The 24925-nt window shown below is 36.1% G+C and overlaps 5 protein-coding genes across 17 annotated transcripts; 2 read left to right on the top strand and 3 right to left on the bottom strand.

Moving 5' to 3' along the window:
• Positions 1-93: 93 nt before the first annotated feature.
• On the bottom strand, positions 94-7034 carry LOC132908886 (proton-coupled zinc antiporter SLC30A2-like). 4 transcript variants are annotated; one of them, XM_060963298.1, is made up of 9 exons: positions 6190-6293; positions 2726-2954; positions 2374-2618; positions 1786-1902; positions 1521-1669; positions 1223-1374; positions 898-1105; positions 569-809; positions 94-477 (listed from the first exon to the last, which is right to left on the bottom strand). In XM_060963298.1, exons 2-9 carry the CDS (start codon positions 2830-2832, stop codon positions 332-334), a joined length of 1365 nt encoding a protein of 454 aa, XP_060819281.1. In that variant the 5' UTR covers positions 2833-2954; positions 6190-6293; the 3' UTR covers positions 94-331. The 4 variants fall into 4 exon arrangements, with proteins under 4 accessions (XP_060819281.1, XP_060819280.1, XP_060819282.1 ...); XM_060963297.1 differs by lacking the exon at positions 6190-6293 and adding an exon at positions 4754-4887; XM_060963299.1 differs by lacking the exons at positions 2726-2954; positions 6190-6293 and adding an exon at positions 6771-7034.
• Positions 7035-7183: 149 nt separating this feature from the next.
• LOC132908882 (UDP-glucose:glycoprotein glucosyltransferase) lies at positions 7184-15000 on the bottom strand. 4 transcript variants are annotated; one of them, XM_060963281.1, is made up of 24 exons: positions 14843-15000; positions 14226-14436; positions 13919-14154; positions 13658-13840; positions 13414-13586; positions 13064-13259; positions 12739-12952; positions 12438-12658; positions 12124-12345; positions 11670-12028; positions 11346-11589; positions 11053-11238; positions 10718-10976; positions 10512-10620; positions 10237-10422; positions 9934-10140; positions 9463-9855; positions 9270-9284; positions 8863-9040; positions 8603-8785; positions 8219-8494; positions 8022-8138; positions 7785-7926; positions 7184-7611 (listed from the first exon to the last, which is right to left on the bottom strand). In XM_060963281.1, exons 1-24 carry the CDS (start codon positions 14864-14866, stop codon positions 7565-7567), a joined length of 4581 nt encoding a protein of 1526 aa, XP_060819264.1. In that variant the 5' UTR covers positions 14867-15000; the 3' UTR covers positions 7184-7564. The 4 variants fall into 4 exon arrangements, with proteins under 4 accessions (XP_060819264.1, XP_060819268.1, XP_060819266.1 ...); XM_060963285.1 differs by lacking the exon at positions 14843-15000 and adding an exon at positions 14569-14711; XM_060963283.1 differs by lacking the exon at positions 14843-15000 and adding an exon at positions 14622-14648.
• Positions 15001-15203: 203 nt separating this feature from the next.
• LOC132908888 (mitochondrial chaperone BCS1) lies at positions 15204-17629 on the top strand. Its single transcript, XM_060963304.1, has 7 exons — positions 15204-15601; positions 15675-15866; positions 16043-16182; positions 16249-16443; positions 16506-16739; positions 16827-16997; positions 17072-17629. Exons 1-7 carry the CDS (start codon positions 15471-15473, stop codon positions 17284-17286), a joined length of 1278 nt encoding a protein of 425 aa, XP_060819287.1. The 5' UTR covers positions 15204-15470; the 3' UTR covers positions 17287-17629.
• On the bottom strand, positions 17524-22413 carry LOC132908883 (probable basic-leucine zipper transcription factor Q). Of its 6 annotated transcripts, none has more exons than XM_060963290.1 (9): positions 21569-22413; positions 21076-21488; positions 20730-20998; positions 20227-20641; positions 19679-20158; positions 19340-19590; positions 18930-19183; positions 18819-18836; positions 17524-18737 (listed from the first exon to the last, which is right to left on the bottom strand). In XM_060963290.1, exons 2-9 carry the CDS (start codon positions 21187-21189, stop codon positions 18523-18525), a joined length of 2016 nt encoding a protein of 671 aa, XP_060819273.1. In that variant the 5' UTR covers positions 21190-21488; positions 21569-22413; the 3' UTR covers positions 17524-18522. The 6 variants fall into 6 exon arrangements, with proteins under 6 accessions (XP_060819273.1, XP_060819270.1, XP_060819269.1 ...); XM_060963287.1 differs by having other exon boundaries at positions 17524-18836; positions 21569-22014; positions 22079-22413; XM_060963286.1 differs by having other exon boundaries at positions 17524-18836.
• An 845-nt stretch (positions 22414-23258) lies between these two features.
• On the top strand, positions 23259-24858 carry LOC132908894 (general odorant-binding protein 69a-like). 2 transcript variants are annotated; one of them, XM_060963314.1, is made up of 6 exons: positions 23268-23530; positions 23817-23904; positions 23990-24042; positions 24151-24307; positions 24512-24576; positions 24662-24858. In XM_060963314.1, exons 1-6 carry the CDS (start codon positions 23453-23455, stop codon positions 24677-24679), a joined length of 459 nt encoding a protein of 152 aa, XP_060819297.1. In that variant the 5' UTR covers positions 23268-23452; the 3' UTR covers positions 24680-24858. The 2 variants fall into 2 exon arrangements, with proteins under 2 accessions (XP_060819298.1, XP_060819297.1); XM_060963315.1 differs by lacking the exon at positions 24662-24858 and having other exon boundaries at positions 23259-23530; positions 24440-24545.
• The last annotated feature ends 67 nt before the right edge of the window (positions 24859-24925 follow it).

The following is a 24925-nucleotide window of genomic DNA, read 5'->3' as shown; positions in this document are numbered from 1 at the left end:
TTTAAAATAAATAGACATAATTTCTATATTAAGGATATAGAGAGAGGGAGAGAGAAAGAGAGAGAGACAGTAAATCATTGTTCCACTAATAGATGAATAAATCGTTGTATCGATTGCAATGTTTGTAAGTAATTGACATCCTTTGCGAGGTTAAAATATCTTCCCTATAGATTTTTTAATCGCGATAGAATGTATACTTGAAACAGCAGGTTGCTTCCGTTTTCAATACATTGAGCTATTTACAAATCGTGCGAATCTCTTATAGTCCAACTTCATGTGTATAAACACTGAAGGGTAGCTCAAAAGTATATGTAACTCAAAAAATTTACAACTATTGCGATAATGCCTTGCATTGTTTACAATTTTCCATTCGTTCATCAAATTCCTCTATTTGAAGCGTCATTTCGAAAAATTTGTACTTATCGTGGATATTTCTAGTAGCAGTACGCAGTATATTGTGAGGACTCGCACCTGGTTCTTCATTGGAAAAAATGAAAAAGAAAACAATTTGTTTAGACTGAAACAAAAGCTGAAACTGCTAATGAAACAAGAGCTCGAATGCGCTTACTTATCGCAAGATGCGCGGATAACGCGGTTTTATCCAGCGAAAGCGCCCAGATACGAAGATTGTGCACCTTCATCACACCTTCGATTTGCATAAATGTACTCTCCACTTGGGAATATTCAAATCCTTTTGGAATCCCTTCCATTAAAACGTTCATCACGTCTTTGATTATTGCAACCGTGGTTAATATCACCAACAGTGAAAAGAGGAAAGTGCAAATTGGATCGACTATGCTCCAGCTTGGCTGTAATTGTTACCAGTGTGTATTAATTTCGCGTTCATAAGAAAATATTGGAAAGAACTGTTGCGTACATATGCATATATAGTTATACCTTGAAATAAATAACCAATGCTGCAACAAAAACCCCTATACTTTGTATGAAGTCTCCTAAAACGTGAATAAAAGCAGCGCGAACGTTGATATTTTTCCTGTTGTGGGATATATTTTCCTCATCGAGTCTCTCGCTGTCTATATTTCGATTCGGCTTGTCTAAACCGTGTCCATGACTATGGCCGTGTTCATGTAGCGATAAACCCATTCTGCAATACAAAAATTGTATCGATGTTACTCAAAATGTGTTACATCGTGACTGCGATTGATTTAATTTATCAGTTCGAACGATCGATAGTTTCAATTGAATATAATATATCACTAACACTAGATTTACCGCAACGCCAACGCCAGAGGTAATCAACATGACGGTGGTATCTAGTTCGAAACTTTTGTGAATTATTCTCTCGACTGCCAGATAAAAAAGAATTCCAGTAACTACCCATATTAGTAAAACCGACGTCAAGGCTCCTATCACCTGCGAATAACGATGAACATATTATTGATGGTATGCGTACGTGCATGCATGCGTGTATACGTGCGTGTATATGCCGTCTGCTAGCAAGAAACGAAAGAACGAGGGAATAATAATCAATTTTGAAATAGCAAATCTTTTACACCTACTTCCGCTCGATACCATCCAAAAGGCATTTTTTTCGTGGCCGGTCTACTTGCTACCCATATCGAGAATAAAGAGATCATAAACGATGCAAAATCGGTTAATAGATGTGCAGCATCTGTTGCGATCGCCAAACTATTCGATAATACTCCGCCTGAAAAGCCGAGCGATCGTTCCATTTAAAAATAATCATTTGTTTCACTTTCTTATCTAATTTTTTTGAACATTTATCGTACAAGTATTTCGCTCTTACATCGACATGATGATTACCTACGATTTCTGCTATCATAAACATTACGCATAGCGTACTAGCAAGTAGTAATTTCTTCCTTGCCTTTTTATCGATCTCTTCGTCTCTTTCCCTATGACAATGGTCTTCTGGTACAGCTAGAAAAACATTTAACAGAAAAATGATAAAGATAAACTTTTTATCAGACATTGATCTGACAGAATTTTGGTCGAAAGATAAATGTCGGAACAATACAGTCGCTGTGATATACCAGGAAGACAAACACGTGAATATACTAAAACTACGCTAATGTTCCGCTTGAGTTAGCTATCAGCTTCATAAATCTTCTCTTTGAGACTGCTGAAGAGGTGAAAAACAAGTCGAGTTTGTTACATTAAACGTCGCTTGATCCACAAATACGAGCAATAATGTTTATATGGTCAAATTTGAAGGACGTAAGGTAAAATAAAGAGGGTAACTTGTAAAGGTAGGGTAATCTAGAAATTGATAACGCTAAGAAGCTGTGGATAATCGATAAATCCATTTAATATTTTAAATAAGAAGATAGCCTTTATCCAACCAATCGCCTGACTGGAAGTCGATAGGATCTAAATTTGGAAGAATCTTACTGGAAGGAGTTTGTTGAAAATCGGCTCCGCCGATGCCGGTACCGGTGATAGTAACTGCAGTTGCGGCTGTTTCGGTAGTTTCATCGACCGATGTAGCACCGCCCTTCACAACCGTACAACAGCCAGAAAGCTTGCCGTGCACGCAAAAGATCACCTTCCTCGACGAGGTCTCCTCGTTCTCATCCATCTCATTGTTATTCGGTGGAATGCTCGTCCCATATCCGTATACAGCCTTGTCTTCGAATCTAACCAATAAACAGAACAACCAATTGATTTCTGTCTTCTATCGTGCTCGTATGTTGTTGCAGCCACGTGCAATAAAACAGAGTCGATGAACGTGGTGATCATGTACGCGATCAATTCCGTGGAAATGGTTTCTGTCAAGTTATGGAACGCGGGACTCGTAATACATTCTGCTTTCTCTTCGTTTTCATGATATTCTATACCGTTATCGTTCATCTGCCTTCGTCACTACTATTTGCACATGATTACCAATTAGATAATCGAAACTAAACTATTCTTACGATCCTTTGGCCCGTAATGTTTTCCTTTCTCCTTGTTTTCGTTCACGCGAAAGATAACTGTAAACGAACGTTAACAATTACAACCGAATTTATTATCATACATAATCATTGCTTGATTTCTATTACACATAACCTAAATCGGGGATTTATCTCGCAAACAGATTAAGTCTAAAGTACGAAATAGAAGATGGTGCTCGGTTTTCGTTAGAAAATCGAGGAAGATAGAAGAAACAAAAGAAGAAGGAGAAAAAGAGAGGTAGAACATTCCAGACGCGCGTGAAGGGGACTTAAGACGGTGGAGCTCGATCGCTTAATCCCGCTTTGGCCCGATCTGTGTCGAGCGTCCCTGAACGTATTATCGTGAGAAAAAAAATTTCACTGTCGCGAATAACTTCAATGTAAATAGATCAAAGCAGAAATAGATAGATACGCATTTACACGTCCCTCTTATTTCGATCGTTTGCTGGAAAATCCAGCATTATATCCACGTTACACATACGTATAGATATTATACATACATAGACCGATAGAGAAATATCGTTGTTTACTATTGTTATCAATTGTTTATCGATTATGATATTTCTTATTGTTTCTTGACTTTTGCGTAATTAGAGTGGTTAAAGATTGCCGCCTAAAATTCAAAGGGGGAAAACTCGCGCGAGATAAGATCGAAAGTAGGATAGCGCAGCGCAAGCAATTCAGGAAGAAAAGTCGGTGATGAGGTGGAAACTGCCGCTTACGTGAGATCGCGCGTGATCCTCTTAACGATCGTTATCGTTTCTCACGTAGCTCGCTATCTAACAAGATATCATCGAGGATAACATGTGCAAATGCGCATTCGTTAAATCGTTATCCGTAAGAATGACTTCTTACGACAAAAATACTACGATTCCGGTTAACAGTAATGCCGTGTGCAAAATCATTCGAACCGGACGAATAATACATACATACACGGTATTCAGGTCGTGTTATACGCGACATATACTTTAATCACACTGATTGCTTCTACCAATTATATTTGATTGGATTGACTTCCGGTATTTCTTGTATTCTTGTCTGATAATAATAGTAAAAATACAAAATGTTAAAGATGAGTAAAATTTTTTGTAGCGACATGCGTCTATTTGCTCGCCAATTCGTTTTTCGAGTTATCTCAAAGTATTACCATTCCGAGATTTACAATTTACAACGAGATTTACTGCAAATGTAGCTAAACGTCAGGTGATAATGATCGACTGCGCATAAATAGCAAACGTACAGTCGCATCTCTGTCACGTTCAAATACCGTGAAAAATACCCAAATATTTTTTCTTCTTCTCTGCGATAGATATTGAACGAAATTCACTTCCTACTTTATAGTATAGCATACAGCATGGCTGTCAAGAAATGGACGCGCCTTCGAGTTTGATTTTATCGGTATCGAAGTTATGGTGAGTTGAGCATGTAGAAATGATGTAAGAGAAAAAGCAGAGAAAAAGTGATTTAAAAAAAACAAATAATTGCTCGAAAGTAAACGGAATAAGTGCTCGGAAGTCGTAGAATTTTTATGGGGGAATTTAGCATAAGCAGAGAGATCGAATGTTTCTGCTATGTAACAGAGTGGTCAAGAGACTAAATAATTAATAATATCGGTGTCCATTTCTTTAATGAAAGATGTATTTTTGATAAAAATCATTCGCCAGGATACTGCGACGATCTTTGTAAGAACGAACGTGTAATCATAGCGCGCGGTACGCTGCGCAAAGACGTGATGCGACGCGGTGAATTTACTAGGTGGGGAGTAGGTGGGAGAGGCGATTTGATCCGACCCGATCCGAATCGATCCGATCGAATTCGAAAGGGATGTTCGAACTCACAGCTTGATCCTTTCCTCGTCCATGATCCTCGTGGTGCGGAGGACTGCGTGTGTGTGTGTGTGTGTGCGTGTGTGCGTGCGCGCGCGCGCGCGCGTGTGCGTGCGAGCGTGCGGTAGACAGCAGCACTGATCGTGACGTGCAATGAACAACCAAATCAATTCACCGTTCGGTAGATCGATCAAAAATATGTTAAAGAAAAGCAAAAGGGACAGAAAACGAAGACGCGATGTCGCGACGCGGCGCAGCGCGGCGCGGTGGTCAAACCGAACCGATGGAAGCGATACGAGGCGATGCGACTCGTGGCGTAGCGAGGCCAGGTGAGCCGAGCCGGGGCAACGAAAAACGGACGCAACGCGAACATACAACCGAAAGTCGACAAGTGTATTAAGTCCTCGGCCGATCAGAGATACGTGAATAGTCCGAGCGCGCGTCACTAGTTGTATGAACAACGCAAACCGTTTGCCACTTCATCCCGTCTTTTAGTAGAAAACCCACTGTCCAGCCTCGTCCGTTTGTTTTACCAGATAGCTTAACTCTCGATCAGTTTCTCCTCGGCTCTTCCTCTCTTTTCCTCTTGCTCTTTTTCACGCTATCCTTCTCCATTCCCTCCCCCACTTTCTGCTTCAAGATCGCTCTCTACCGATTTCCTTCCTCCTCTTTCACCCCTTCTTGGCTCATCGGTTCCCCCACTTCTCGCTTCCTCTATCTGTTTCTGCCTTTCAAACTTCCTATCTATTCGCCGTTCATTCTATCTTTGTCGCGCTTTGCGTACGATAGCCTCGTGCCTTGATGTATCGCGCTTTCCTGTTTCTGTTATTTCCTGACGTAGCGTTTGTTACAATCATCATTTTAACAAACTATCGTGGTTCTCCGAAATGTCTGTCATTCACCGATCTGATCTATCGATTGTTCGGTGAGACGGATGGGATCGAAAACAATCGCGATTGGAACTTTATTCGATCGATCGATCGTATTCTGTCTTTCCGTCTTTATTCTCTCTTCCTTTTTCCTTGCCAATAAGATTTCGCTCCATTTAATTTCTTGTGCTCGATTTCGATTATAGAAACGAATCTATTGGTAAACGCGCGTAAAAAGTTCATGATAAAACAGTTTGTAGCCGCGGGTCGAGAAATTCGTATTCGCAATTCATTCAAGTTGCGACTTTCCTTCCGATGTTTGAAAACTAATGATCGTTTTACGAGTCAAGTGTACAGAAACAATCCAATTTTTTGAAACTCATATTTCGCCAATTATTTTCGAAATACAAAACCACTTTTACTTAAATTTGAATAAACAAAACTTGATCTTCAACAGAATCAGCCGTATTCTCGACAAGTGTACAATCTTTTTTTAAGCGATTAATTCGATTCCAGTTTGTAACGCGCAAGTGTTGTGCTCTATTTCTCGTTGTATTTAATCACATTGTAATTACTTACTTTTTGCAAAGAAAATCTCTTCGAGGTAAACGTGTGTTCGATGATATAACTTGAAAAAACGACAATGTAGCTTTGCGTATATGTGTGCTTACAGGATCCTTTCTTTCTCTCCTCTTTTTCATTCAGCTTGCGACTTTTGTCGTAAGCAAGATGAACTCGAAAATAAAAGTAAATCGTCATTAGGAAAAGTGCGAAAATTCGTTTCAAAAACCATTATACCAGGATTTTATCGAATGAACTTCGAAGAAGGAACTACGGAAAACTAAGAATAGGCTTTTGGAATGCAAACGAATGTTAAAAATCGTCAATGCCAAACATATTGTTAAAAATAAGGAAAATAAAAAAGATGAAATGAAGAGAGAATGTCTATCGAACCTCTGCGTTAAAAATTTATATGAAAACAATCGTGTCGTCGATGAACGTAAATATTAGTCCGATACATTACTGGTTAAATTATCGTTTCATCGATTGACTGCCTCTTATGTATATTTTCATTGTAAACAATTTATAGTTACAGAAATGTACGTACTTATAAACCTCAAATTCTTATAAATGTTAAAAGATAAAATGAAATTACGTACGATATATGATTACTTCGAATAGCTTTATCCATTCTTGTGGTTCTTTCTCTTAAGATATACAAGTCTTTCTTTCTTTCGATTTCACCAAATAATACGAATAATGTAAACAAGAAGACATTAACCGCTATACACGTCGTAAAACTTGGCTCAACCGCGCATCGCGCTCGATCTATCACACTTGTATGTTTTTCTATCGACGAAAGATGTCATTACTAGCCGAATAAGATGTATTCTTTCGGAAATATTTTCACTTTATAAATTAATCGATTGATCTTTTTTTCTCAGAGTGACGATCTTGATATACATGAACAAAAATTGCGAAAAATTTCGTATAAAGTCGAACGTTTTCTTATTCTATGTGCAAGAGAAATCATTCTTATTCGTCGAAGGAACGTGTATTTATAAAAGATACCTTACAAACGTTACAAGTTTATTTTTTACAACTATAAAGTAGACAATACAAAATCACAATTGTGTTAACGGCACGGTCATAGTTGCCCGGCTACAGTTAACTACTACGATATTACGATAACAACGATCCATTTTCAAATGGTTGAATGTTTCGCTGAATTTCATACAATCAGTTGCAGTAATCTATCTCGCCCTGCAGCGTTCGATATTCGCGTGTAAATGTATCGTGTTCTTCTTACTTTCTCGACATTCAAAAAAATCACGCGTCTCTGCAACAATGTGCTTGCATATATTGAAAACGAAATTTAACTAGTTCTGGAAAGTTATTCGTAAAACTCTCCCCTTTTCCTGATCGATTTCCGTACAATTCATGCCATTTCTGCTTATAATTCTTCGTGCTTGGTAAGATCTTCCACATCTTCGAATGTTTCTAAAATAAAGGACAAGAAAAATTGATAATAAGATTGGTATATATATATATATATATATATATATATATATATATATATATATATATATATATACTATTGATATGTATAATGTTGCGAGAAGCATTGGTAAAGTATTGGCTATTGTTGTTTAATCTATGCGTTTAATCAATACCATTTTCTTCCTTCTCCGTTTGTCTATTCTCATTCTCCAGCTTCATCTGTAAGGCCTTTATTTCTTCATCATAACCTATCCATTCCGGTAATATACGTACGGCAGCTTGTAATTTAGCTTCTTTAGTCATTGGATTATTACACTACGTGATGCGAAGATCGAACAATATGTTTAAGTTTACGTTAGAAATGTATTATCAACTAAATGTAACGAATTTATAATATAAACTTTATTTACCAAGTCTATAGTTTTGGCATATTTTTTGGATGCATCGTCGCACCAAGTCTCACACCATAACCACTCTTGCGGCAGTGATTTAATGCTCACTTGATGAATCATGTTATTGGGGAGATCCTAAAACGACGCGCTAATTTGTAATCGTCATATATTATTTAATCGAATCATTCCAGTATTACTGTTAGTATCGTACGGACTTGGTCCAAATTAGACAAACTATTAGGATCTTGGCTCAATGCTTGATATTGCCCCCTTAATCTGTCTCCGGCTGCAATACGTCGGAATCGCTTCAAATCTACCACATACAGAGCACTGATGTGATAAGCACGTCCCTGTAAATGATTTCGCCAATAACCTTGTTTCCAAAATCGAAATCCGTCCATTTCTTTCCTGCTGTCACAAAATGGCGTGTATGCATATGGCGCGCCGCCAAGGTCCATGGTCGCCAGTTCTTTTAAATCTGCCCTTACAACCTAACATAATACAATGTTATTACGATCGTACAGAGGTAACAATAGTAACAGCAAAGATAACAAAAATATTAATGATTTACAGTAATTGCTTGTACATAATTATTATACCTGATCAGCATCAACGAATATTATCTTTTTAACGTTTAAGGGGAACAGCACGTCCAAAAATAGTATTTTGTAACCCCATATGGTCCTTTGCTTTTCAGTTTGTTGATGGAGCCAGCGAGGCCATTTGTATTGTACCAATTCATATTCAAAACCATATTCCTTTGCCATATGTGGTAAAAAATCCTAAAATGAAGGAAGATTTGTTGAAATATGTCGTTTAATTTATTTATTAATTCCACTTCATGAACGTAATCGCTTACTTTTAACGTTGGTGATAGATAATTCTTCAGAAACCAGAATTTGACGGGACTTTTGGTATGCTTTATAACGCTTAACATCATAATTTTCAGAAATCTTTCATATAAGTGTCCAGAGGCTAAAGAGAAGATATTTAATTTTTCATCCTTATCGTCGCTATCGTCTGCTGTCGTAAATGTCCTAATTTTGAAGAGAGCGATAAAATTAGGAAATGGAAGAAATTCAACTGTTTTTTCGTTGAATTTCAGGAAGATATGTAACGTGATTGAATAAGCGCACAAGTGTTGTATTCGAATGTATAACGCACGTTTAAGATGCGAAACAATTGGTAAAATAATTATGTATCTTTACACATTACGAGCAATATACGTCATGCGCGATAATCTTTAAATAATTGTTGAAAGCTTACCAAAATTTGGAAAAGCTAAAAAGAGAGAGAAAATAAACAAAAATTAAAGTTTGAGGATCGCCTAACAGGAGGATGTGCTAAGAATATTTCATATCTTTATGTATGCTTGTGCCAACGCGAATTTAAAACTATTTTTAAAAAGGCGTAGTCGACATACACCTATACGAAAGCGAACAGTGCAAGTTTTATTTACCTAGAAATAGAGTTCCATAAGCCAGAACTTTCATCGTCTTCCGATAAAAGATCCATTCCCACCTTATCCGGCTTTTTCGATACTTTGACTTTCAACACGTGACTTCTGAGGGAACTTATAACAACTTTTACGTCATTGCCGTTTTGTAAAACATCTTGACCACCGATAGTAGTAAAATCATAGATTTCCGCCGACCGTCCTTGCCGCAAACGCAATATCCATTCCCCTGGGTTTGCTTTAAGCTGAAAATATCCTAAGTTTGCCATTACTATAGTGTCCACCATTAATGGTTGCTTTTCCGTTCCCAATGTGATTTGTAATCCACGAGGTGGATTTCCGATTACTGCTTCGAAACAATGACCTTCAAGAAGTAAATGCTCTAATTCAAATTCGCTGTAACAAAGAATTGTAGATATACGACAAACACATTTTAATTGTGGTCAATAGTTTCTTCCAACGCGATACACTTACCTGTGCACTCCAATCGCTACATTATCCAATTTAATATTGTCTAAATCGTACACGCTCCTAACTACTTCCACTAACCAATTTTCTGGTGCATGAATATACTGTGTCAAAAGAGATGAAGTTGGTAATTTTGTAAATTTTGCCATAGCCCCATTAACACGTCCGTCGGGGGAGAATTGTAACTGAGGTTCGAACACGAAACGATAAAAACTGAAGTAACATAAATAAAATGCATAAATATAAAAGGAACAGCTCAATGTAGTAACATAATTTCGTATAAAATTAAAAGAACAGTATACAATATACCTTTTCAACGGCATATCGCTATTTTTATCCAAACAGTTTAAAAACACTTTAACGTTACAGTTTAAAGATTGTTGAAGCGTTTTTAAAATCGGACCCAATTTTTGTGCGCCGCGAGATACTGGATCAACGATAGCAATCAAGGTAAATGCCACTTCATCCGAATTTGTTGCTGGAACCTTTATGGCGCTAGATATATTAACAATCAAAATGTTAAGGATCGTTTAATTGTTTAAGCTCGCTCATAAATATTATTTTTTTACCATTTCCATACTCACCTATATTCATCACCGTGAAATGGAACGTGAAATCGGCTCCGCGTTTGAGGGTGCGATGCTAACAACGATGTAATTTTCATTATCATATCATCGGTGATTTCGTTTTTTTCTGCACAAAAGATCGTTACAACATTATATCATTCAAATAACATAGATGTCACAGCTGTACATCATATGTATATGTTATCATAGATTAACTTCCGTACCATACTCATCATTTTCCAATAATTGTCCCTTTATTAATATTTTGAACAATTTATCGTCATAAGTACTTTGACTGAATTTTTCCAAAAGCGAAAAATCTTCGCTTGTAAATTCTTCGCCCTCATCTAACGGACCAATTAATCGTCCATTACACACGATCGCTCTGACTCCTTGTTGCAGGTTTAATACCGTTTTCACGTACTGGCGATGTACAAACAATTCATCGGCTTGGTTTTTCAACTGTTCTTTTACAGCCTCTTCCTAATTTTACAATTATTTGTTAATTTGTTATATTTATTGCCATTGCCAAATTTTTTCGTAAAAGAGAAATAATTACCTCTATGTCAATTTTGCCGTTAGCAACATCTTCTTTAATTATGTTACGAATAAAACGTATAGCCTTATCTACCGGCAGGCTACGTAACGTAGCTAGAACTATTCGATTAATATCAATTGTATTGTCATCATTAGTACCGTCGAACGGATTAACGATTACACTAATTCTGACATCTGCATTCGAATCCTGAATCATAATCACCGTACAATTATATTTAAATATTAATGGAAATAATTTATTTAGTTACTTTATTGTAAAACTCTGTGCATAAACAAGCACGAGAAATCACTTACTATGTATTCAAGTGCCTCGCGCAATAATTGTCTCCCTTCTGCATCATTTAAATTTGCTACAACCCAAAAGGTATATAAATGGTGTACACTTGTGCGTCGTGTTACGTATATATAACGCATTCTATCCATCAACCATGTTGATAAATCTTGAGGACTCCATTTACTATAATCTTTATCGTTGGGTATAGTGCCGATTAAGTTTAACCATGTGTGTTTCTCCGGTTTTAATATTCGCTCGTTCAAGCTATAACAAGTGAATAAAGATAATAAAGGAACTGAAATCGCAAGGATCATATTCGTGAATTTTTAAATAAAATTTCATACCGAGGCATAACATTTGGCTGATTCATAATATAATCGACTACATCATCTCCTTCGGTTATTTCTCCTCGATACACTGCTTTTTGTAATGCAGGCGTTTGTGACATGATCGTAGATAGAACAGCTTCTTCGAATGAGTTGGCGTTCAATTGTTCGGCTGACAAAGGTACACCATTTAGCAAAGCTTGCGGAAATTTTTTAAAACCAGATCGTTTTACGAAATCATTAGCAAAGTGACGTCCTACGTCATATTCAGATTCTTCACCGAGGATATAATTTACGTTAGCAGACGAATCTTGCACTTTTATTGCTTTCTTTACATCTTCTACGTCTAGACCTTCTGGTCCAATGTAATTTCCTAACTAAAATTATACATCATGAATTACAAATATCGTTCATTTCATATATATGATTAATGAGACTACACAACAATTGATCGAATACTGTAAGTACTTACATTTATCAGAAATTGCAAAGCATGTTCCGATCCTTTAGCTTCCGCAAAGTAATGATATGCATTATTAACGGCGACACTAGCATCAGTCAATCCAGTTATAGAAGTATCGTAACTCGTTACGAAAACAAAACCTACTCTTAATGGTGCGGAATGTAGATATAAAGATTGTGCCAAAGTTATCAAAGGGGTGGATTCTCCGCTTAAAGGGTCGATAATTAATACCTATTGAAATATACAATTTTTAAATGGATTTGTATCTTTACAATTGTCTAACATTACATTGTAATTATTCTAGATCATCAATGTTTACAAACCAAATTGTACAAATTTCTTCTAATATTTCTAAGCATGCCAGGAAAAGTTGGTCTTAATAATTCTGTTAACGACGACGACCATCTTCCGTAAGCTGAATCCTGTTCGATATCGTTTACCCAAATTATTGCCGAATCTCTTATATCCATTGCAAATTCTTGTTTATCCATGTTAGTGGATAAATCCAAAGCCAGCAATGTACTCATATCCTTGTTACTAAATCCTATAAATGAGATGTTCAGTGATGTTATAATTCATTTTGCATTTAACAAGTTATTCCTAACAATACAACATGTGCCGTACCGATTTTACGAAGAGATTCCATTACTCTTAATTCGCTTCTTAATGATTCTAAAAGACTAAGCACATCTACTGCTTCTAGATCAAAAAATAAACCATTAATAAAAAGTGCAGTATCTGTGGGTTGTATATTTAAACTTGTAGAAAACATTGCTTGATTGAGTTTCATTTCTTTCTTCATTTCATTATTCACTTTTGTTCTAATTAGAGATTTCGCCTTCAAACAAATTAGGATATTATCATTAATAGGAAATACTAAACAACATAAAATAGAAGCATAAAATGCCCGAAACAGGATCAATAATATGTATTGTAAAAAAATATTTACTTGCATTGGAAAATTTTGCGAAATATCCGTCAAAACGTTAATGGCTTCGTTTGTGGGAGAATTCATTATCCTTTCAGCTGCTTGATGACTTAATTCTTGAAACTGCCACACTTTTAGAGCACCAATTTCATGACTGGTTTCAAGTAAATGAGTTTGTAATTTATCCAGCTCTAATTGCTTATCAGGGTACAAATTTCTAAAATGATCAAGCAAAATTGTAGTAATAGAAAATGAACGGAAAAATAGATAAAACGGAATAAATGAAAAATTGAAAATATATATATATACTTCAAAATTAATACTAACGTGAAAATCAAATTTATATGCATATTAAGATATAACCACCTTACTTTAATGTTACAAAATTAATTCCATCTATTTCTTCTGCGCTATCATTTGTGGTCTCTGAGTCTTTTCCTGCATTATCTTTGATATCCGAATCATCTGTTGCTTTATATTCTGTAGACTTCATTTGCAATTCTACCCCATATCCCGATAAACGTACATTTTTGTCTATTCTGTCCTGCATAGACCATAATAAAAGACATTAAAAGTTTGTTATTACTGTTACTACGCCAGATATAATTACAATACCTTTAAATAATGTCGCAAAATATAATTAATTCCTCTATTTTCTGTAAGACTTTTTAATTTGTTATGAAAATCTGAGAATTTTGGTGTTCCAATCTGGCCATACAATATAATAATTTTTTCTGATTGCTGAGACGTATGATAACGATGATCTACACTATATGTATCTGGATGTAACCAAGTATTCTATACAATAAGTGATAAAATGCATAAATGAAATCAATTAAAATAGATACATGTATCAAATGTTTACGTGTCACCTACTTGACTAGCTAGTTCCTCTAATTCTTCTAAAGAACAAGTAAACACTCCACCGACATCCACTACGTTATAACAATCAAATATGGAAACATTTTTATTTTCTGCCATTTGTGTGAACATTTCCACTCGTGCCGAATAAATTCGTAAAGACAGACCCAACTTCATTAATGCTACCTCTGATTGAGATAAATATTTTTCAGCAAAAGCAATAACAGCATCGTAGTTCTCTTTTTCTGTAACTACAAAAAGGAAAACAACATGAAATTATATAGTTGCTAATTTAATGAAGATTAAGATAGATGAAAATTACCATTTCTTAAATCATAATTGGCAAAAGCATCTATGAATTTCCAAAAATAACTTGGATTTTCATCATTTAGATACTCAGCAGCTTCAAGAGCTAAGGGTGTTTCTTTCCATTTTGCATCTATTAGAGTGGTTACATATTTATTTACCCTTCTGTCTGCTTTAATGTATATCACACACAGTAGTAAAAAATAAAAAAATATAATTAACCGCATCTGCAAATAATATCAAGATTATTAATAGTGGGAAAGGTAGTAGTAAAAATGTAAGAGGTTCGACAAAGTTGAAAAATATGTTTCCGCTACAATACTGTTATATTTAGTATTTAAGAAGAATAAAAGTTATACTTTTGATTTGCTATACGATGAAATAGCCGAACTTCTAAACGTATCTATTATACATCAATATACATTGTTACGAAGATATGTTTCTATCATTATATTCAAATAACTGATAGATCAAAATGATACAACTTCCTATTCATATCGACGTTAGACTATCGAATAAAACGAAAAAAAATGTAAATAATAAAAATTATTAAAAATAAGAATAATATAATTAACAGATTTTTATGATGTCGTAGCATGGAAGAAAAGGATTCTTTTAATGAAATTTGCATACCTTTAAATTTACCATGAAACTCATATTACGGAAGAATTGGATAACGATAATAGCCAATCCATGCAGAGCACGTGCGGTAAATATCGTACTGGTGAAAGAGTTCGGCTACGTAAGCTACCTTTAAGTTTATACGTGGTAGTACGTAATATTAGTATGTATAGTAATGATTATTATACTCACAGCACACATTTACAGATTTTACAAACTAAATGTAACGATTTGTTAAAATATGCTATCAGATATCAGTAATATATTCCTTTTAAAGAGAATGAATCATTTTGAAAAATATATTACTTGCAAACTTTTAATCTAGGACTATCGACGTGCTTCTGAAAGAAATCTATAAATTTCCTAGATTCTTTTGTGCAACCTAAACCAAAAAATATTTTTTTTCTCTCTTATGATTTTGTGTAGTATTCAAATTGTACGAGAATAGGTCAAGAAGAACTTGTTTTATAGTTAGACGGTTTTAAATCTAATGCAAATGAAAGGTAATATTGTATGTTATGAAAAGCAGTTGAACGGTACCGATACTGATATCATAAGAAGGATTGGTACATATGAAGCAGTGTAATAGAAACAATTTAATACTTTTACTGCGTTTAAGAAAGAAACAAATAATTGCATTATGACGATAATAGATTACGTGCAAACTTTATCCGATAATCCATATTTCGGAGCTGGTTTTGGTTTATTTGGGTTAGGTGCCGGAGCAGCGATGTTACGAAAAGGAATGCAAGCAGGAATGATACTATTTAGGTATTATTTACATCCAAATTGTATTTTATCTGTCATTCAATAATATATGATGTTGAATTTTTTTCAAACGTAGGCGACATTATATGATCACTTTAGAAGTTCCATGCCGTGATAAAAGCTACCAATGGCTTTTACAATGGATTACACACAAAGGTGCAAAAGAAACACAACATCTGTCTGTTGAAACAAGTTTCGAGCAAAGAGAAACAGGTCACATAAAAACTAGATATGATTTCATACCAAGTATTGGAACACATTTTATTAGGTTAGAAATAACTGTACTTATCACTGCAATATTTCATTTTGCAATGACAAGTATGATACATTGTAATAATGGCTAAAATTACAGTAATAGTTAAATGTTTTCATAATTGTATTATTATGAAATATTATATTATTTGAATTAAATGTAAATTATTTGTTTAATGTTCAAATAAATAGATATGAAGGGAATTGGATAAGGGTAGATCGAACTAGAGAACAACAATCATTGGATATACAAATGGGTATACCATGGGAAACGGTACAACTTACAGCCTTAGGAAGAGATAAAAATATCTATTTTAATATTTTAGAAGAAGGTAAGAGGCTAGCTCATTATGCCAGGATTGCTAAAAAATTATTGAATAACAAATATTTATTTGTAGCCAGACAGATGGCATTAAGGGAGTATGAAGGCAAAACGATAATGTATACCGCAATGGGAAGTGAATGGAGACAATTTGGACATCCCAGAAAACGAAGACCACTAGATTCGGTTGTTTTAGATGTTGGGGTCGCAGAAAGGATAATAAATGATTGTCGCGAATTTATGACAAATCCTGCGTGGTATGGTGATCGTGGTATGTAAATAATAGTACGGGGAAACGTCGCAAAGTACAAAACACGTTTACCGATGGTGTAGGAATTCCGTATCGGCGAGGGTACTTATTATATGGCCCTCCGGGTTGCGGGAAATCGTCGTTTATTACTGCGTTAGCTGGTGAATTAGAACTGGGCATTTGTGTTTTAAACTTATCAGAGCGAGGTTTAACGGATGATAGATTAAATCATTTATTAGCGTTAGCCCCGCAACAAACTATTATTCTTTTGGAAGATATTGATGCCGCATTTGCTAGTCGAGAAGAAAGCAAAGAAAGTAGGTGGCAAATCTGAAGCAAATTCATAAAATTGTACATAGTCTTTTACATTAAAGCATTATAAACTTCCGCATATTTTGTTACAGTGAAAGCTGCGTATGATGGTTTGAATAGAGTTACATTTAGTGGTTTATTAAATTGTTTGGACGGCGTTGCTTCTACGGAAGCAAGAATTCTATTTATGACAACCAATTACTTAGAAAGATTGGATCCTGCGCTAATTAGGCCTGGTAGAGTAGATGTAAAAGAGTATATAGGTACTATATTTTTATACAATAAAACATGGATCGAATTTTTATGGTACTTAATCAGCGGTGCTCTCTGGTTTCAGGCTGGTGTAGCGCAAGGCAAGTGGAACAGATGTTTTTGAGATTTTATAAGAATATTGACGACAGAGCAAATAAACTTGCTAAGCAGTTCACAGAAACTGTAATATCGCAAAACAAACAAGTTAGTCCAGCACAAATTCAAGGATTCTTTATGTTTTATAAAAACAATCCTGATGATGTATTAAAAAATGTTTCACATATATGGGAACTTACGTGATAAATCGTATTATTAAGTAATGTAGAACGTCATTTTGCACGACAAATTCTTGCAGTGACACGTTGAATAGTCATAAGAAATATGCATGTAAGGATAAAAAAAGTATACAGTCTAAAACATTGTAGATTATCTGTTTTCATCCCTGAAACTTTCGTAAATATAAAACAATACCAATACCAATAATAATAATAGCAATAATAATAATAATAATAATAATAATAATAATAGTGATACAAATTTTCTACCTTTACAGTCATTTATTTCACGTATTTCATTACCACATTGTGAATGACGATTCAAAGATAAAATACATTGTATAGCAAAATAAACATTGTATAACTTTTCTTTTATTTTTATCAATATATCTGTTTAATTACGGTCATATGCGCAATATATATTTACACAATACTGACGTGTTTCTTCACGTTGACTTAAATTAATTCAATTAGTTTCATTCAACATGAAAATTCTTTAAATCGATGGAATTGATAGTGGTAATAATGATTGATAAGTAATAATTTCTAATACTTAATTTTTAATAATAAGTAATAACTTTAAATTTACGAAAAATATTTTATAAAAGTTTATACTTCGAGTAAAATAACATTGTTTTTTTCATATATGAATTTCATCAAAACTTATTTTCCGTGTAAAGGATGGATGTCGATTACATTGCTATGCGTTAAAAGTGAACATTTAAAGGTCTTCGTTTCACAATTTCGATTCGGCACAAAAAACTTTTTCATCGTTTTACGATATCGCATTTATAATCATATAAATGATACATCCAATCTTACAAGCAACACAAAGAAAATAATCTTTTTTCCATAAATCTTATATTCTGTTCGATATCTACTAACAATTAAGTTAATTACCTCTAACGAATTAACTCATATATTTATGAGGATATGTTAAAGATTAATTATAATCGATTAAAATTTTACATACTCTTTCAATTTTAACAGTCCGTTACTTACTCGATAATATTTATTTGAGGCTTTTATTCCAAATTTTAGCAATCGTAAAAATACTGAAATACTTCCACGAAAGCGACTTACGATTCACAAATTAGCTTCACGTTACCATCATAAATAATATAAATGTAAAGCTAACGTAATAATTTGAGTTTTCGAATCGAACGTTATACAATGTGATAAAAAGTTAAAAAATTTGGAACAATATGTTGTAAAAGTGATTTGGAAGTTCATGATTTAATGTTACTCGTGTAATCGATGATTAGAAACTCCAAATGTACGGTTCATAATTTAAAGGATCTGGTTGTTCCATGTGTCCTGTGTGACTGTTACTTCCAACCATACACGATGGATAGGCAACTCCGGTATTTCCTTGACCCGATACGGGTGTCACAATTGCTGGTGCTAATCGACAGTCAGGCCTTTGTTGCATCATAGAATTGATTGGTTGTATCGATTGAGATGCTGGCGGAGGACCTGCTGGCGGATGCGATTGAGATTGAACAATTGTAGAAGGAGGTGCGGAAATATTATGAATAGGTTGTATTATATTAGAACCTGAAACATAGTTTGCCACTAAAAAGTGGTTTTTCAAAATTATCAATTAGTTTTGATAACACGTACAAAAGTAATACATTATGATATTATGTTAAGATATGTAGATCTTACTTGTTCCAGGATTATGGAATGATAAAGTAGTAGTTTGTTCCGACATTATGTTTGCAGGTGGTGAAATCATCTTTACTGGAACCGCTTCGGGTTTTCTTTTTCTAGTAGATAATCGTTTCTGCGTGTTGTTTGATGCTTGATCGCGTTTTTTATTATTGCTTGACTTTTTCTTCTTCTCGCCCGGTAATTTTGGCTTATTCGGTCGATTTCCACTTGGTTGCCAAAGGTGTACAGTATGTACAGCATTTCCTTCTCTAAAATAGTTGACCATTGCTTGATACGGATAAATATGTATGTATATGTATGTATATGACGTGTGTACTAAAGGATAATCTTTTCTTTGTTTCTCTTTTCTTCTTCTTTTTTTTTTTTTACTTTCCTCTTTTTGGTTTCTTAATTAACATACTAACCCCTGTTTCTTCCCAAGCTTCCAACTGTGTATACCGGCTTTATGCAGCCTTTCCCTGATTGTATCAACGCTACATTTTAAACCCAGAGCAGGCGCAACATGTTTAGCTGCAGTCAGCGGTTGCTGAGTAGCCATAGCAACAATGGCTTCGTCCTGTTCTTTAGTAGTGATTCGTCGACGACCCTTTCTTTCTTTAGTTTGTACGTTACCTTCTTTATGCCAACGTTCTAACCATCTTTTAACGGTACGTTCCTATTTAATAACGAGCATTGCGTATACGGCTACCCTCGAGATGATTTTAATTATGTGAATCCATCAAGACGAACATGTTCCTTCTTACCGATCTGTCGATTGCAAGCGCAATAGATAACGTGGATAAACCAGCTTCGGACATGCCGATCATACGATTTCGAATTTCAACGCTGGTTTCCAATGTCCCTTTTGCTTTCCCGCCTTTTTTTTTCCTTTTCTGTAGTTGATTTCTCGTGCTACCTTCTTCCGATGAAACTTTATCCTGAATAGATTCTATGCTAGAAGACTGATTATTATCTTGAGAACCACGAGTATTAGAATTATCAGAAACTAAATTCGTACTGGTTTGTGGACTAGTTAACTGAGAATGTAAGTGATCACGATGCTGCTGTTGTTGCTGCTGAACTTCTGCTTGAAGTTGCCCTTGTTGTTGATCAAGATTATGAGTCTGATCCGTGATCGTTTGTTGTACTTGTTGGATATGGTGTTGCCGTTCCTGTTGTGCATGCAATTCTTGAAGCTGTTGAGAGGAAACTACTTGTTCGTGAGATATTGAATTTTGTTGACCCTAATGTTTGGAAAAAGAAATGATATATCGAACGAATGTTTATATAAGGACAAGCAGGTTGTACAAACCTGTGGATAATGATGACTTCCTTGTACTAAATCTAGAGGCCAATTCTGAGAGATATTCAGGCCAGGATGCTGATAAATAGGTTGCGTTTCCTGAGTTAAACTCAGAGTATTGCTAAAATCTGTCTGCGGGTGTAAAGGCTGAGGTGGTGCTTGTATTTCATTGGCTTCTGTCTGTGAAGCACTCTGTTGTTGATATATAAATGCCTGTTGTTCGTTAGAAGACTTTACGCTTTCTGTTGGTGCTCCATCTCCAACATAAACATCTTTGGCTCTAATTTTCCTTAGTGGATTTCTCTTTTTAGTTATACTAGCATTCTTTTCATTCTTATTAGGATCTCTGGAAGACTTTTTTTTCCCTAATTGCGTTCCAGTAGGTCTCCATACAGGTTGTTGTATAGCAACACCATCCGTATCGCTGCGAATGGAAAGGCACAATCGTATGGTGTAAACAGAATAGGGTATTAACGTTTAAAAAGTAGCGATAACATCCAAAAAAAACTAACCCGAGTGGGATTCTTTGCATGTATTTTCGCGAAGGACTCCAATTATGAATTCCAGCTTTATGTAACCTTTCGCGTATAGTATCGACAGAACAAGTAAGTCCTAAAGCAGGAAGTACAGCTTTTGCTGCCGTTATCGGTGTCTGTGTGGCTAGTCGAACAATTGCTTCGTCTTGTTCCGCTGTTGTTGCCCTCTTACGTCCGCATCGTTCTCGAGTTTCCACCGTGCCTTCTTTGTCGAATCTGTTTAACCATCTCTTTACTGTACGTTGCTAAAACGATAAAACACAATATACATAATATCGTATGTTTCATCGAAAGTAATATGCAGTCTTTGAGAACTACGTACCGAACAATTTACGGCGGCTGCGATTTCTCGCAGGCCTAAACCTGCTTCATACATTCCTACCATTCGATTTCTTAATTCCGGCGTTGTTTCATGCACTCCTCTCGTTTTTCCCATTTTGTTTCAAGTTACCGAATCGTTTCATCCAGAACAAGCGACAAGAGTGTCGCAAAAAATTTTAAATTTTACGCGAAAAGTGACGTAAGAATAGGATAGATCACGTGACAATGGCAGTGCTCGATCAGAAAGTTTTCCGAAATTTTAATTAGGCTCCTGCGATATCCTTTTCGTTTGTCGCGCGATCTTCAAATTTCGAAAACTTCCACATCGTATCATTCGTACTTTGTGATTGAAGTTCTGCTACGAACGTATTTTAAAAAGCATTGTTTCTTTCTTGTCTTCGACATGGTATCGTGCTAGAAACGGATCGAAATGTTGGCGTCGACGGAATGCAATTGGAACGTTCAACGAACTCGACTTCATTCGATAAATTTACCTTGATTATCTTCTTCCAATTGAGATCATTCATTCAGTGTTGCAGATCATCGACGACACTTTATATTTTCACTCTTGATATCCGTTGTATACTTCGTTTTGGCCGAAATGCAGTCGCTCGAAGAAAACGCTGTAGTCAATACAACTTCAGCTGTACAGTCTGTCGAGATTCGTTTGTCCTTGTTTTGTCTTTCACGATCCCAAATTCGTCGAAGCATCGCTGTTTAAAAACTTCTTCTCTTTGAGGAAATATTTGAAATGCGACACAGCAAAATCACGTAATGATCGCTATTTAGACTTTGAAATGTTTTCGATTTAGGAACTGAAACAAACGTGCGTTAGAATGCGTCAATATTAATTCGGTCAGACTGTACTGTGTATGTCATCGACCGCCAACAGCTTGTCGGAATCGTTTCATCCGTGGAAAATCGAGCAAATTTCATCCGCCTAAAAGATTTCCAAATAAACGAACGCCCGAAGGAAGATCTCTCGCAAATCTAATCGAATTTACCTGTTATTCTATCGAAAAAGAACGGCTTATATTCCGTCAATACTAAATCAGCTGACTGTATATCCGCGAGCAGCGGGAAAGATACAATCGTTAAAAAGGTTATGTTAAATGAGAAAATTGATCACGCGACAAACACGACATTTCGACGGACATTGAGTTAACGATCATTGTGCAAATTTCGTAGAATGACCTCGTTCTTTCGATGACTAATATATGTGTATATATATATATATATATATATATATATATATACATATGTATATGTATCAGTATTACTACGACTTGTGTTCGGCCAAGTCAATGGTCAATAATTTTAAAAGGCGACTGTACTCGAGACAACGTTACTGAGGATTCGTTCGGTTATATTCGCCTACCTTCGCCGGAATTGTATTGACCCACGAAATGCGTCCCTTGCTTATTTGACGCGTGATACGCGCGTTGAATGGATACGTTAGGTGTACGTTTATTTGTATTTTGGCGCGAATATTTTACAAAACATTTTTCGTTCTTTTTCTTTCTTTCTGCCGATGTTAAGGTAATTTGTCGAAAATAAGCGATTGCGAATCAAAAATCAGAACACGCGATTTTATAACTGCCTATCGATTGTGCAACTTCAATTTCGTTGTTGCGAGTGAGCTTAGAAATAAAATTAAAGACGAAAACTTTATCGGTGATCAACGAAGTTCTGGGGTAAAGAGCTAAGCGAACGACGCGTTTTCGTTTGTTGGTATTTGGTTCTCGTTCGACGGTAGTTGTGAATAAGCTTCGTTCTTTTGCAATTTGTAAACGACGAATGAATAGGAACGAAACGAGTCATTTGAATCGGTTGGATGTGTTAGAGATAAGAGGAATTACATAGGGTCAGATCGCAAAATGGTAATATCCGCCAATCAAATCTGCATTTATGCGTACACCCTGGCCTATATATGTAGAATCGAAAGGTTCGTTCACCCGTGTGCCTTTTGACTTTGAAGAGACGGTTTAATCGTGGGTTCGAAAAATAGTTTGACAAGATAATCGATGCGATGATCGAAGGCAAGTTAGCCAAAGACACGATCCGTTTTGTCATTTATCAACGGAACGAGGGATATAATCGAACGAGTGTACAGCGTGAACTAAATTTCGCAGCGAAGGTGGCGACATGAGATTTCGAGGTGGAGAGATCTCCCCCTTGTTCGGTCGATCCATCGCCGTCGACCGTAGACGTTCAGTCGCGCCCTCGCGCTCACCGACATCGCTAATCGTCATCGCTCTTTGTCGCCCTCCGAACGTAACGTCGGGTCGTCCAGACCACGTTATTTCATTCGCGATTAGCTTCGATTGGAAATCAGTCGTTCCGAGATTTCTTTCCAACTTATATCGTTCCGATATCAGATGCAAATCATGAATTACACGGTATTGTTGAGCTTGTTGATCGTCTGTTGGATTCGGTTGCCAGTAGTTCGTTGTGGGGTACGTAATACATCATACAGCGTTTAAAATATTCTCTTTTCATCTTGCTCTTCGCAATCGATCTGTTCGATCTATTCGATGTTTGTTTTTACTTGTGAAATTCGAAAGAAGTGGGAAGAGCGATGGTCGCGCGGTTGCAGCGGCGATCGCGCGCGCATCGAGCTTTGGCTAAGGATATGCATGCAAGGAAAGGGAAAAGAAACGGATAGATCTAAAGATAGACAGTAATTATTTCGATCTGACTCGAACTCGAGAGGATTAAAAATAAGAAAAATATGTTTCATAGACGCGACCGAGTTTCGTTTCGGACGAAATGATCGCAACAGCAGCTAGCGTGGTGAATGCTTGTCAAACACAAACAGGGGTGGCGACAGGTAGGAGGATCGTCGAGTAGCGATTGAACGACGTTTCGTTTAATTAATAAATTAATTAATCTAATTTGGTTGTTGTCTGTTTCAGTGGATATAGAGGCAGTGAGGAATGGTCAGTGGCCCGAAACACGTCAATTGAAGGTAATAATACATTGGTAAAGTTGGCAAGTCGGTGTATCGCGGCATGTCCGCGGTTTTGGGCAACTTATTCAACGGAAAAGAAAGAAGCGCTCTCTCTTTGGTTCGCAGTGTTACATGTACTGTTTGTGGGAACAATTCGGGCTAGTCGATGACAAGAGAGAACTCAGCTTGAACGGCATGCTCACGTTTTTCCAAAGAATACCAGCTTACAGGGCAGAGGTACAGAAAGCGATCAGCGAGTGCAAGGGGATCGGTAAATATTTGGGTATCTATATTCTATTTATTATATTTTTCGTCTTAACGATCGATCGAGCATTTTTTGAAACCTCTCCTTGTTCCTTCCTGTGCATCCATTTCCCAAACCCATCACTTGTGTGAAAGAACAACACTCGACCAGTCTTATCTCGATGTCATACGATTAATCGAATCGTGCACGATCATTTCGGTCGTTAATCGATCGTTCTTTTAGCTAAAGGTGACAATTGCGAGTACGCGTACAGGTTTAACAAATGTTACGCGGAATCATCACCGCGGGTGAGTACATAATTCTGATTCAACGAACGATAGTTTCGTTTATCGTTTTGATCTTGTCAGCGACATGTTCGCGCCTGTGTTTCAGACGTACTATCTGTTTTAACCGAGTTTCATTCGAATCGAGGAAGAGACGAGATCGGAAGGAAGCGATGCAACTATCTCATCGAACGAATCAAAACTGGGGTTGAATTGTGTTTCGCCTTATCACGTAACAGAATTGTTACGCATTCAAACAAGTAGACGGCTTTCTGTACGAAATGTTAATAAAAGAAAGAGACATTAGTCTTTCGCGTTACTTTTGTCTTACTGTTTCCACCATATCAACGTTTCCGACTCTATTCCCTATTCG

The sequence above is a fragment of the Bombus pascuorum genome, chromosome 7, assembly GCF_905332965.1.
Source record: "Bombus pascuorum chromosome 7, iyBomPasc1.1, whole genome shotgun sequence".
NCBI classification, from domain to species: Eukaryota; Metazoa; Arthropoda; class Insecta; order Hymenoptera; family Apidae; genus Bombus; species Bombus pascuorum.
Note: the sequence above shows the minus strand (reverse complement) of the source record. Positions and strands in the feature narration are given on the sequence as shown.

What these genes read in the sequence shown, in the direction of transcription:
- LOC132908886 (XM_060963296.1), bottom strand. Translation starts at nt 6,311, where the DNA reads ATGAAAAAGAGGAGAGAAAGAAAGGATCCTGTAAGCACACATATACGC. An exon ending in TTTTCAACAAACTCCTTCCA is followed by an intron (nt 1,903 to 2,373) that starts GTAAGATTCTTC and finishes ATGTTTTTCTAG; the next exon opens with CTGTACCAGAAGACCATTGT. An exon ending in CATTGGTTATTTATTTCAAG is followed by an intron (nt 810 to 897) that starts GTATAACTATAT and finishes TAACAATTACAG; the next exon opens with CCAAGCTGGAGCATAGTCGA.
- LOC132908882 (XM_060963281.1), bottom strand. Translation starts at nt 14,866, where the DNA reads ATGAGTTTCATGGTAAATTTAAAG. An exon ending in ATTAATTTTGTAACATTAAA is followed by an intron (nt 13,260 to 13,413) that starts GTAAGGTGGTTA and finishes TGATCATTTTAG; the next exon opens with AAATTTGTACCCTGATAAGC. An exon ending in TATTCGTTGATGCTGATCAG is followed by an intron (nt 8,495 to 8,602) that starts GTATAATAATTA and finishes GTATTATGTTAG; the next exon opens with GTTGTAAGGGCAGATTTAAA.
- LOC132908888 (XM_060963304.1), top strand. Translation starts at nt 15,471, where the DNA reads ATGACGATAATAGATTACGTGCAAACTTTATCCGATAATCCATATTTC. An exon ending in GCAGGAATGATACTATTTAG is followed by an intron (nt 15,602 to 15,674) that starts GTATTATTTACA and finishes TTTCAAACGTAG; the next exon opens with GCGACATTATATGATCACTT. An exon ending in AGATGTAAAAGAGTATATAG is followed by an intron (nt 16,998 to 17,071) that starts GTACTATATTTT and finishes CTCTGGTTTCAG; the next exon opens with GCTGGTGTAGCGCAAGGCAA.
- LOC132908883 (XM_060963288.1), bottom strand. Translation starts at nt 21,189, where the DNA reads ATGGGAAAAACGAGAGGAGTGCATGAAACAACGCCGGAATTAAGAAAT. An exon ending in CGCTTGCAATCGACAGATCG is followed by an intron (nt 19,591 to 19,678) that starts GTAAGAAGGAAC and finishes GTTATTAAATAG; the next exon opens with GAACGTACCGTTAAAAGATG. An exon ending in AAGCTTGGGAAGAAACAGGG is followed by an intron (nt 19,184 to 19,339) that starts GTTAGTATGTTA and finishes CAACTATTTTAG; the next exon opens with AGAAGGAAATGCTGTACATA.
- LOC132908894 (XM_060963314.1), top strand. Translation starts at nt 23,453, where the DNA reads ATGCAAATCATGAATTACACGGTATTGTTGAGCTTGTTGATCGTCTGT. An exon ending in TGCCAGTAGTTCGTTGTGGG is followed by an intron (nt 23,531 to 23,816) that starts GTACGTAATACA and finishes TATGTTTCATAG; the next exon opens with ACGCGACCGAGTTTCGTTTC. An exon ending in ACAAACAGGGGTGGCGACAG is followed by an intron (nt 23,905 to 23,989) that starts GTAGGAGGATCG and finishes TGTCTGTTTCAG; the next exon opens with TGGATATAGAGGCAGTGAGG.